The 13,141-nt window shown below is 42.9% G+C and overlaps 1 protein-coding gene across 1 annotated transcript in view; it reads right to left on the reverse strand.

The window, feature by feature from the left end:
• The window catches only part of agmo (alkylglycerol monooxygenase), a 46,147-nt gene that overhangs the window by 27,631 nt on the left and 5,375 nt on the right, over positions 1-13,141 (reverse strand). The window contains exons 3-5 of the mRNA XM_020615562.1: positions 12,649-12,800; positions 1,272-1,375; positions 363-458 (exon numbers count right to left, since the gene is read on the reverse strand). Of these exons, the coding sequence (XP_020471218.1) occupies positions 363-458; positions 1,272-1,375; positions 12,649-12,800 (352 nt within the window). The remainder of the gene's footprint in view (positions 1-362; positions 459-1,271; positions 1,376-12,648; positions 12,801-13,141) is intronic.

A 13,141-nucleotide genomic window follows, 5' to 3' on the forward strand; every position in this document is an offset into this window, starting at 1 on the left:
ATCATGCATGTCACACACACATCAGAAATACAGAACAGACCAGTTGATTATAAATCAGCAATGGTGGATGAACAAAGCAGGGATGTGCACATTTACAACACAATTCGGGCCTAAAGTTGTTTTGTATTGTGTACAACATGTTAATAATTCTGATCACAAATTTTATTTTGTGTGAGCAACATAAAATTTTACATCCCCTGGAAGCATGTCGCAAAACTTGGGTCACCTCCACCCACAAACTTTGTACACTGAACGATATGGTGGAAAATTGGCACAATAATATCACTTTGAAAGAGCAGTGTAAAAGGGGCTAGTGTTTTTCACAACCAGACTCGATCTACAACCTGTGACTTAATATTTACCTCTGTGTGGATCCAGAACTGGTAGAGCAGGTTTATCTGTATGTGAACAGCGAAAATCGATGGAGGCAGAGCCAGAGCCAGGGGCAGGTAGAAAATCTGCACAGAGGAATTAATACAGTCTGACATCTCCTGTGACATCTTCACAGCAACCTCACTAGGACCTCGCAACAAGCTTGAAAAACTCATACCTTTTCTATCTTGCCCTCAAAAAGGAAGTTTATGAGGTTGCTTTTAATACACAATCTTTCATGTGACTTTACATAAGGCCATCCTGCTGAGTATATTTAACCGTACCAGTGGTTTCTAGTCAATAAGGTTGGTTATGTTGGCAACTGAATATTCACCCTGGTCTTGTTAAATGGCGTGACTGGACATGTTGTATATACTGTATTTGTTATTATTAATAAATTCCATGAACAGAATAAAATGTTAGTCCATCTCTAATCTGCTTCAGTTTACTGAAGATGTAAACTGGTTAAGAATTTATTGTTTAGTTTATTAAAAAGCCTAAATAATTTCCTGACACAGGTGGGCAGTGCAGTTATTAGCAAGCTCTACTCAAACAGGAGTAAATGATACGTTTGTTGGAGACTGTGTTCATTGTAATGAAGAATACATGTCTCTAAGTGCTGTGTTTTTAATTGCTTTTGGGCAATAACAGCTCTGCAGCACAGACTGGCAAAGCATATCACACTGTGGGTTAAAAGGATTCATTCATTCATTATTCCCATGAACTGACTAGATTCGTTTACAATAAGATGTACCAGAATCAGAATCGTCTTTAATTGCCAAGCATGTTTGAATATACAGGACTCTGACTCCAGTACAGTGGCTCTCGATGTGTTGTAAGGCAACAGGAATAGAAAATAACAATGAGAATAAAAAGTAGAGCAATAAAGAAGGTCTTACCCATGATGTAAACTGCTGGGTGAGGGACTGTCTTAGGGCGGTGGTGAGGTTGTAGTACTCTGAACTGTGGTGAACCTGGTGAGCAGCCCAAAGGATGGCCACCTCTGGAGAAAATCACACACATGGACCCAGCATGAGACATGAGCCCAGGAGTCCAAGTCTGATAAGAACTTGTCCTGTCATCCACATGAGTGTTACAGAGATAACAGCAACCATGTTTGCACACACGAGTCACACACGGGCCTTGAACCTTCACACACATTCAGTTGATTTTAAATCACCAGGACAGGTGATTTATCTCAACAGTCACCTCTGCTTCTTCCCAAGATGATTAACTAGACATTTTCATCCCCCAGCAGGAGCCATGTCGGTCCCTCGCCTGACCAGCCATGATGAAAAGCTAAGGCCTGAGTCTAGCTGGCCACTGGGGGGGATGTCAGGCTATTTTGATAGTGTGGATATTCAGCTGCAGCTGATTAATGTCCTGCCCGATGTCCCAGTGCTCCAGTTTACGTTCTTCTGCTGTGTTGTGATACTTGCTACATTCATATCAGTGTTACACTTCATTTTAGCCTCCAAAGGGAGCATGCTTGTTAGGTTTCACTGAATCTCCGAGTCACTTCTGGACCACCCTGTCTCCTGTGCTTTTTGGCACTTCCCATCCACTCTGGCCTCTGTAGCCATATAAGTGAGAACAAGAACCACAAAGCCCTATAGAGACTCTGTATAGTAATGTATTTGTAATAAAAGCAGCGCCGGTTAATTGAAGTTTAATGTGTGATGGGATTTTTGATTATGGGATCAATTATCAACCAAGGTAACTAAAAAAATGATTCATGATCAGTGAATTTGGTCACATTTAGGTGGCTGGTTAGATAAAACACTATAACAGTTCGGCTTTAATCCCTTATGGCATACATGAATCAGTGTCCCTGTAATTAGGCACAACTTTATCTAAGTATTCTAGGGGTTTATCATCACAAGCGTCTTTCCTTTTAAGGTCTAGCTCAACAATTGGGAAATTTGCTTATTTGTTTTCTGTATAAATGAAATATTAGGCTACAATCAGTAGCTGGTTTGCTTAGCTTAGCATAAAAAATGAAAACAAAGAAAAACAGCTAGTCTGGATTTGCCCAAGATGAACATGTTTTTGATAGAATTACAACTTAACTTTCCATCCATTCATCCATTTGTCCATTAGCTATATTGCTTATCCTCTACGGGGTTGCAGGGGTGCTGAAGCCAATCCCAGCTGATACTGCGCGAGAAGCAGGGCACACCCTGGACAGGCTGCCAGTCTATTACAGGGCTGACACTTGTGGACTATTTTGGTCTGTCCCTAAAAAGCACCTAACGTTGTAACATTTTTATTAAAGCACACATGGATGCAACAGCACATGGATACACACCGCTTTGCCCAGAGTGGGCTTACTCCCTGCTAGTTTGAGAAAATCAAAAATTCAAAAGCTACATCTTAAACTCCTCCGGTTTCACTGTTTAATAAACTTGTGAACTGTATCAAGGCCAGCAGTCGTAAAACTCACCAGATCAAGGGTCTGCTCCACCTGAACAAACACACGACTGAGAAGCAAAGGTGAGTGCTGTGTGATCAGATATGATCACAGTCAGTGAAACTGGGGTGAAATTCCTCCAGCGTTTGGGAAAGCCCTGAGGAGGTCCAAGTGAAAACTACAGCTCCACACCTCACTTATTTAACAGGGTGATTGCTGGATATCAACAGGTGTGAGAGAATATGTCACAAAAAAGGTTTTGAAAGTGTCACACAGAGTGTTAAATGGTGTATTTTGGATTGAGTCGAGATAGAAGCACCATGGTTGGATTTTATTTCAAACCTCTCAACGGAGCTGACAGACAGTCTACAAACAAGGTATGAGTGTGGGAGAAGGGGAGAGAGAACACTGACTGCTTCTGCAGCAGTCAAGCACATAAATTATGACGTTTCTTCCGTTCTGAATCGTGGGGGATTCAGAGATGAACTGTCCTGCCTTTGTTTAATTCCAGCAGCCTGAGTCTTTTGCTTTTTTTTCCCCTCACTGGAGTCGTGCTTGGCAGGGTCCAGGGCTAAGGGTGGTTAAGATTGATGCTCGTTGTCATTGATAGGAAGTAGGAACCGCTAGGCTTCACTGCAAGCCCAAGTCCTCATCTCTGGACACGGCGGGACACTGCATAGTTTGGCAGGGCCTATTCAGGAGGGAAGCTCCGTTAATGGTGAGAACCAATGCCACAGAGTCCGTGTTCCCAGAAACGCTGAGGACGGCGCTTCCATCTGGCCTCTAGTGAGCCACAAGGGTTCTCAGGAATAATAGGGATGAGTGCACACTAATCAGGTGATGAACAGTTATGACACATAATACTGGACTGTTCTCCCAATAAAAATGACAGCATTCATCATTGTTTTGTTCTTTACCTAACAAGGAACTCTAGTGGCTTTTTGAATTACGGCTGTCATCTGTTAGGTACAAAGGTGGAAGTAGTGCAACATGGCTGCACCACAAAGCCTTGTAGGAAGGAGGTTGGGACAGATAGAAGGGTCAAAGTGATTCTGACACAACAGATTGCTGCTTCTTATTCAATATCCTACCAATAGTCAAGACTGGTTTCTTTCATCCTTTGGGCTGCTCACCAGGTTCACCACAGTTCAGAGTACTACAACCTCACCACCGACCAAGACCTCAACTCAGGAGCAGTGCTTCATATCCAGAGCCCTATTGAGCTCCATACGTTTAGCTACAATAGGAGCCTGCACTAAGTGACAATTATTATCAAACTGCACTTTGAATAATGCTGCTAGAAACAAAAAAGCATGGCAAGAGAAAAGAAAAATAACCAGCAAATGAATTCCAAATCAACCATTTTCAAACGTTATGAAATGCTATAGTTACATCAATCAGCTGCCTAAATCATCAGCCTCAGCAACAAACTCCTGGCACTAATAAGTAATGTCCTTCATGTGCAGTCATATGAGTGGTGGGCTGCCCTGTCAATCACAGGGGTAATGGGCTGTGAACAGCCCTCCAGTGTTTGGATTTTAAGGGCTCTTCGATGGGTTGCCAACCCAAACAGCTAGTTCTGGACTTAGTGGGATGGTTGTCCAACTCCCCTCTAGTGCTGCCATACTTCATGCTGTCCACACAGCTCAGTCACACACACACTAAACCAAACATACTAACCCAGGTCAGGCCCACTTATAGCACTTACAAACACAGTAAAACGTATGTATTAAAAAGTGACTGATGAGGTCAAATAGCTTTCCTTATATTAGCCAGTTGATTATACTGTTCATACTGACTTTGCTGAAAGACACTCCTAGACATAAAAGTCTACTGTTCACTCTTTTTCCTCTCTGTTGCAAAGTGACTACACATAGAACAAAACTGTTGCCACTTTATGAAAGAGTTTAAGTTTGATGCTACAACAACTCAGCCAGGTGGCTGAGCTTTCCCAACCTTAGGGATGACTTTAATTGATTCTTTTCTGGAAATTGAAGAAGACTGGCACACAACACACACAGTTTTAAGTCATGTAGCTGTTACGCAAGAATAGCAAAACAACTGCACAATTTGGCAAAACTGTCATCATTATACACAGTGCTTGAAGTCTAACATGTCTGTGTGTAATATGGTATTAGATGATTCTTCAGGGCTCTAATGTTGCCTCTGCTCAATGAAAACCTCCATCGTAATTGCGCAAGTAAACTTTAAAGCATTTGTGGCTACTTCAGGGAGAGCTCAGGTCTCTTTTTGGTGGAGCGAACACCCTCTGGCTCCCACACTGTAGCTGGCAGAGCGCTCCTACACTGTCCGCCCTGACTGCAGCTTTATGTCACCACCCCGCGCTCCCATCGTCTGCTCTCGTCCACTGTCCAGGCGAGACGCAGTACATCTCAAATGAGCCAATACAGAGGGCAGAAAAGAGTACACACAGCTTGTGAGAAGTGCCAGTATTCAAGAAAAAGTCCCAGGATGCAAAACAGTAAAATGTAGAAGTGTACTGTAGTGTAGTACTGTGTTCTGGTCAGTGGTGGGCCGGCAGGGCCAGCAAGGCCTTCACTGCTGGCCTAAACACTATCAGAAGCACTGACCTACATTTACAACCTAAATTCTAATATTTGTTCCATGAGATTGTATGAATTTATTCCCAACAGTCTGTTCTCTTCATTTCGTAGTATTTCTCTTGGCTGCACCGCTTCCAGTACGTGTATGTGGATGTTAGATTTTTTGTCCAATCAGATTTCAGTTTCCATAGTTCCATATTCCAGAGGATTGTAAAAGTGATACTCCCAGTCACTTCAGACGCAGACAGAGGGGTCATGCCATACTCATGTCTCACCATGATGAACTCTGTGATGTTTTGGAAAATTAGATAAATATTGATTCTGAACTGCTCCGGATGATGAACCTGGCATAGTTGCGGTTGTAGCGTAGAGGTTTGGAGTTGTCTTAACTGGGTTTCTTGCTTTAGTAAAAATGGCATTCACCCTCAATACGCGAAATACCTCTCTCTCTGTCATGCCACACTTTATTATATTGCGTTTTTGTATAGTATTGATGGTTTCTATAATTGTGATGTGATAGTGGTGAATTAAGTCGGGTAAGTCCCCGCTGAAGGCCCAGGTCAAAAATGCACGGCCCCCCAATGGTCCTGGTGCATACTGGAGCACTTCAAGCGCTGATTATACATATTCAAAAATATGGGTTATCCCATTTTCTAGTTCAAATGATTAATCAATTAATTGGGAAAAACACTTTATGAAATACAAAAGTAAAAGAACTGGGCAGGTGGCATGAGCAGCAACTTTGGCTGATCAGACAAAAGGAATAAGTGCAAACTAGAAAACCTCAAAATTCATGAAAATATCACCAAAAAGTAAAAATGTACCATTCAGTCTCTGAATAGGTATATTGTAACTTGTAAACTAAGAACAGTACCAGAAAGTAGTGCCGCAGAATCAATGAATCAAACATCTAATGAATGTTTACAACTGACAATTTGATAATAATTTGCACTTTGTCGCGTAAAACGGGGATATGCTTTAACCTCTCTCTGCTGCCATAAAGGACTTTCTTTCCAACACGGGCTACTATGACTGCTGACAGTGGGAACTGCAGACACCGATGTTGAAAAAACTACTCCTCTACTCTGAAAGTTCTAAAAACTCACACGAGGCACTTGCCCTCATAGTCATCCTTCATATTCACACTTCATCCCTCCAATCAGTAGAGGTTTGTTCTCAGCAGTGGAAATCTCTCTGTCTGTCAACACCATGGACAGAGGGAAGTCTGTTCGTGGAGCGGGCGGAGCACACGAGGGCAGCAGACAGCCGGACTGTAGCCTCCTCTGGCCTCAGCGACCCTCTCAGTGATCATAATACACTCTTCTTTTCTTCACTTTGTTTCGATGCTGTACATACAGTACAGACCCTGTGGGCATTACTCCTTTGTGCAGTTTAACTGGACCAGTCCTTCTCTTTCAGAGACATTCCCTCTTTCATCACATAGACAAACAAAGAGTTAAAGCACAGTGACCTATAGATATTATCTCTGCCTCCCATGAGGCCTTTCACTTGCACTCATCTGCTGCTGCGAGCGAGACCCTCACATCCTGACTAAACCATACCGACACAACCAGCAAACTGAGCAGGGGCCTGGATTCTTTTGTCGGCCCCACAACCTACCGGGCCAGGAACTTGCCGTCAAAATGAAGATTTATGGAGCCACAGCCACCCGGGGGCAGGTCAACCCCCCTCTGCTCCCTCCCCTCTGCCACACAGCCAGGAGAATCTCTGCTTTAAACAATAACATCCACATTGGCTATGTGTCCTTGGGGATGGAGGACAGCGGAGAAGAGCTGAGCACATCTGTTTGTCTTAACAGCTGCTGCCGTGTGCAGGGCTGAAGGAGAGGGAGGGGTATGGACACACCAGCAAACCGAGGATGTACTAAGGTGGCAGGGCAATTGAGCTAAAGGGCAAGACAGGAACGACAAGAAAAAAAATCAGCAAAACAAAAGACACAAACACAACGAGATGGGCTTTGCCGCAGAGTAAAAGACACCTGGGGCCAGGAGGGAGGAGGTTCTGTGACTCGTGAGACGTTTCCTCACAGCACCTGACAAACACTGTAGAATGAAGATGTACAGTATTGTGCTCTTTAAAGCCACCACAAACCTACAGAGAGTAGCCAGCTAGCTAGAAATCAGCAGGTGTGAAGCAGCACACTGGCCACTCCAGCCATCTTTGGTTGGTAAACCCTCAGAATGCAAGTGTAGTTTTAGATGATAGAGGAGGATGGAATAAAGATGAATTTAACTAAAACTGACTTAATGGATTAGAGGTGTGTGGATTCTACTTTCCAAGTTGAATTTTAAAGTTGCAGGAGCTGATGATTTTGGTGATTTGCCAGCGAAAACACGTCTAGCCAACAACTGAAACCTTTCACTAAGATGTTCTGATTTGTTAAATTATAACCTTTATTTAAATGGCATTTTCAACATCTAACAGCTTCTGCGGGATCTTCTGGACATATTTCTTTTCAAAAGCTGTAAAAAGTACATTCCTTTCATTACAATGTAACTGCACACGTGAGATGCCACCGCAGGATGGCAGTCTGTTTATTTACACCTACAGTACAACCCAGACTCGGTTTAAAAATCCCAAGAAAAGGGAACCTGAACGCTCTGGGAGCTTTTTGCTTCCTGAAAAACAGTGCATCTTCCATGTGCTAAACTTGTGGGTGTAACTAAAAAAAAATCCAACCATTAATAGCCTCTCAGCTTTTTCAACAATCCCATTTTTCTCCTTTTCCAACCGGATCAAACTGACTTTCTCTCCATAACTAAAAGCCAACTGGTTTACACTTAAGGTCCATCTATGACTGCTTCAACATCACATTAAAGAAGAAACCTTTTCACAAGCCCTTTAGTTGATGCTCTGACGCTTTGGGCCTATAAGTGTAACACAGCAGCAACCGTTAGTTGGCAAGACGACTGCAGCATAACTCCATTACCTCATATATAATCAGAGTACGGACATCTGACTGGCTGATTAATGGCTTCAGCCTGGCTGGCATGCCTGGATATAGATGCTGCCCCAGAGCAGAGCTGCTATTAGTGGCGCTTGCGATAGGAGGTTAGAATAAACAGAATCAACAGGCCTGTCAACAACATAGTCTGATCTGAACCAAGTCGGACTCCTGCTCATCTGGTTTCAGGCTGGTTGAGAATAGAAAGGTTTTGAACATATATAGTCTGTCTGACAGTGAAAGAGGACCAGAGGGGAAATGGCGGAAAAATGTGGACTTTGTTTTCTGTGCCTGTCATTCACCGGTTTACTGAACCAATGGGTTTATATACGATGGCTTAGATGGCCGTTAATACATAAACAAGTGGTTAAATGTTTAGCGAAGATCATGTTATTCTACAGGTCGTAAGAGCTATTCAGTACTTTGTCAGTTTGTTGAAAACTCGCATCTTTGCTTCTTAAAAAGCAAAATATAACTGAAAAAGCAAAAAGAACAGCAGGACTCACTAAAGCTACAGTATACCGATTCTGGGACATGCACCAATGATAAGAGTTTAAGCTAATATTGATGAAAAGTTCACATAAAACTTTTAGTCTCTGTACACAAGGGTTATTCACATGTTTGAAATTCCTTATTTGCCCCGACTTTAACCACAGCCTCAGACTCAGACCAAATACCAAGCAAAGGCCACAAATACAATCTAGTCACAGGCTTTTGCTAATACTGCTGAATTTCACCCAGGCCTATATGCAGACTGGTGTAGGTGCTTTTCCTTCCAGTCTGTTGCTATCTCCATGAGCACAGTGTCTGAGCGAAGCAAAGTACTAATGTCTCCTCAGTTAAATGGCATCAGCACTGACGACTGACCGTACTTTCCACTTAATTATCTTCAAGCTGTCATTTCATGTGGAAGCCAAAGGAGGGAAACTATGAATAAAAGGCCATAAAACTGGTCAAACTGAAAATAATATCATACACTGATAGAGAATGTCACTTGTGCTCCTACATGTAGTTTTCTACTGCACTAATTCCCTTATTATGCAAAATTAAGATTTATAGCTTTTCTGTCTTGACACATTAGGACTACAGCTTGTGTTCCTGCTGTTTTCATGCAAAAACAGGTCAAACAAAACAGGCCCTGAAAAATACTTTCTAGTTGCATCCTACATACTGTATGTCTCTTCAAGGCTTCATCTATTCCACATATTGGAATATTTGAGTTGAACCATGCTCTGGAAAAAACCAGAGGTCAAAATCTGGTTGACCGAGATGACCTCGGCTGACCGGAGTGAGGAGTGAGGACCGTGCCGCCTCTGTCCTGCGGTCGGAGAGAGCCGTTTCCCTCTGGTAACAAGTGGAAAAGCTTATATAACTTGAGTGAGCGCTGTGGGCACTCAGCACTAGACGATTATCTGTGACCCCACAATGTTCCATAATAACAACCCCAACAGGCTGGAAGACGGGGAATTGAAAGCAAGTGGAACGTTTTTTGTTTTGTTTTTTTTTGTTTGAGACAAAAATTATTCTGCCTCAAAAATGGCTGGTGGCTGTGGTTCAGGAGGTGGGGCAGTCGCCCCCTAACAGGAAGTTCACCAGTTCGATTCCCATTCTCCCCAGTCCACACGTTGAACTGTCCTTGGGCAAGACACCGAACCACAACTTGTTCCCGATGGCCAGAACAGCACCCAGCAGGGACAGAGCAATAAAAGTCATTGTCATTATCATCAAAAGAATTCTGGTAGAATAAACCATGCAGAAACATGACACAGCAGGCGTCATCTCTCTGCATCAGGACACACATGTCATTAAATGCTTTTTCAGGTTTCACTGGATATTATTCAGCAGACACATTAGTCTATAAGGTCTAAAGATAAGGTCATGCACATGGATCATCAGCCCTCAAAAGACCAGTGACTACTGAACCTGGTTTCTAACAGCCTCAAAACAAGTCTGGAGCTTTGTTTACATGACCTACTGCCAAGATGAGGACACCAAGAGTTAACTTGGCATTTTATCATTACACATTACCATTCAAGTTTACTGCCAGGGAAACATGCCCAGGTCCCAGGAAACACCAGCAAAACCAGCATCACAGGTGATAATCTTAACTTGTAATGTAAAGCTGAGAGAGCGCAACAGAGTCATGGATGACTCAAAACACACAGAGGTTTATGCACAGCTGAGGACGGAGGACAAATGTAACTGGGGTTTATGCACGGCTGAGGACGGAGGACAAATGTAACTGGACACTGAGAAGAGGAAAACGGCTGGACACAGTGTGTGACTGTTTTACATAATTGCTTCTGATAACTTTAGAACAAACCACAGCAGAGTCTTCTTCAAACAGAGTGCACATTTTGGTGCAACCACATTCTAAAAACCACCATTAAAGATTTTTACATGTACAGAACAAATCAGGTTTTCCTGTTTACACACATGAGCTGCAGTTGTGGTCACTGTAAAACCTGCATTTACACACAGCTGGACAGTTATTATGTTTCTCCAACATACCCCGTACCACATTAGTTCATATTCTGTTTACTTTCAATTTCAGGCAGATGTTGAAATGGAATTTTCTTTTGCTAATTTTCTGGAAATTCCGTTAAAATTTGCAAAACATTTAGATGGAAACCCACTTAGAGTAAACTGAATTTCTTTGATTTGTTTTTAGCTGAACAAAACAAGTCATAGGAAGACATCCCAAACCTACACACAGACACCATTATGGCAGGAATAATGCCTAACATGCTCTCTGCCATGGTGTTGAAAGCTAAAAAATACTTCCAGCGCATGCCAAAAGCAAAGTGGTGCAATAGTATAAAAATGTCCAACAGTGTGCACTTCTATGAAACATCCTGAGGCAATGTTCTCAGTCAAAATCACGATGGCCAGTTTTTGGCGAGCTGCAGCAGACGCTTTAAAAACACAGCCTCGGTTAAGCCTGATTCTAACATCAACACAGCAGCAGGGGACATTTATCCAAAGCTATGTGGACTAGACGGCGGGCAGCTTGATGTGCCACTGACACAAATAAAGAGCGGCACAGGCCACAAATAAATACCTCTCTTCCGGTGCAGTGTGTGGCAGCTGAGCATCTGGCACGTGCATCAGTGGGCTGACACACAAGGAAAGAGTCATTTTCTAAAATGATGAGACACTACTGAAGAAATGCTATATCCGGTTCATTTTTTTTTTGTTTTTTTATTGTGATACTGCAAGACACTGCTGCTTCAGAGCCATGACTAAATACAGCCTGTTTCTGTGACAGCCCTGGGTTAAAACCACAGTCGTCTGGAGACCACGGCCTCTCACATCTGCACGGCTCTAAACCAGCTGGATGTAACTCAGAAATAATTGCTTCCTCTGTACCGTCCAGGAAAGCATGATGTGTGTGCTATCTTCATGACTCCTGCCTGCAGAGATGGCAACTAAATCAACATTTTACAACCAATTCTCATCAGCTTGCTTTGTAGTCCTTTGTTAGTTGAAACATGAAAGAGGAGGACCAGGTTAGTTTGTGCTGGAAGATAGTGGAGTGCACAATGTGCACAGCTAAAGTAATCTAATAATCAATACACTTATACGCTGAGAACACAAAAACAGCATTACTGTCACTGTGTAAAAACTGATGGAGTTGTTTAAAAGTCACCTGGCATATGGATGGTCAGTGGAGGAGCGGATGGTGCTGAAGGTATGATGTGTTTCAAATGACATTTTAATACCTTTTCCACCAGGAACACTGGTCACTATTCAAATCCATAGTAAACACCATGAATGTGAGCTGACTTCAGACACTCTCCATGAAGGAGCAAACTTCAAAGCTGTCACAGACACCTTTAAAGGCTCCAGACAGGTGAGGGTTTCATCACTTGTGAATTGCACCTATGAGCAGCGGCTTTCACACCACACACTGTTTACATACTCATTTTGCACATGCATAATTGCACATTCACTGCTAAGTATTTGCACATCACGGCTCCCATGTAGCATATATTCTCTCTGCATTATATTTTGCTCTTGTTGCATTTTTATTGTCCTTCTTTCACTTGCTGCTTTAAAGTGCCTTAGATTTGTGTTACTGCCTATTTAAATTTGTTATTGCTCAACTACTTTATATTTCACTTGTACAGTATTATGTGGCATTCATGTGGATGGCAAAGTAAGAATTTCATTGTACGGAGAAACAGGTTTCCTAACTGTGCATATGACAAATAAACACTTTGACCTTTGACCTTGACCAAAGCTCACAAGGTGTATACTTGCATCTGTGTAATACATATGAATTTTAGCCTTTTCTGTGGGCTGTGTACATCAAGGTGAATGTCTTGTGCTGGTACCGTGAGCGAAGCGGTGGACCCAGTAGTAGCAGAAGTCCACCCCCACGAGGGTGAACCACCAGGTCCAGGCAGAGTCCCAGGGCAGCTCCACCAGGCGGTAGTGGTCCCACACGTACATGTAAGCAGTCAGCTCACAGCCTCTCATCAACAAGCTGAGTGAGAGGATAGGTGGAGCTCTGTCAGTTCACAGTGGGTCCATGTACAGTAAATATAACATGCAGTTCATCTTACAGTTGCCCTTATGATCAGTTCATCTTGTGCTTTTCACTGAAACAAGACAAAACGTCACACACTAACAGACGAGTGACAAATTAAAAGATAAACCAACACAAAGAGTCTCATTGAGGGGTTGGGCCACCACGTGCCACCAGAACGGCTCCAGTGCACCTTGGCATTGACTGGCCAAGTCTCTGAACTCTACTGGAGGGGATGAACACCATTCTTCCAGAAAAGATTCTCTCATGTGGTGTTTTGATGACGATGGTGGAGACGA

The sequence above is a fragment of the Monopterus albus genome, unplaced genomic scaffold, assembly GCF_001952655.1.
Source record: "Monopterus albus unplaced genomic scaffold, M_albus_1.0 scaffold166.1, whole genome shotgun sequence".
In the NCBI taxonomy this organism is placed as follows: domain Eukaryota; kingdom Metazoa; phylum Chordata; class Actinopteri; order Synbranchiformes; family Synbranchidae; genus Monopterus; species Monopterus albus.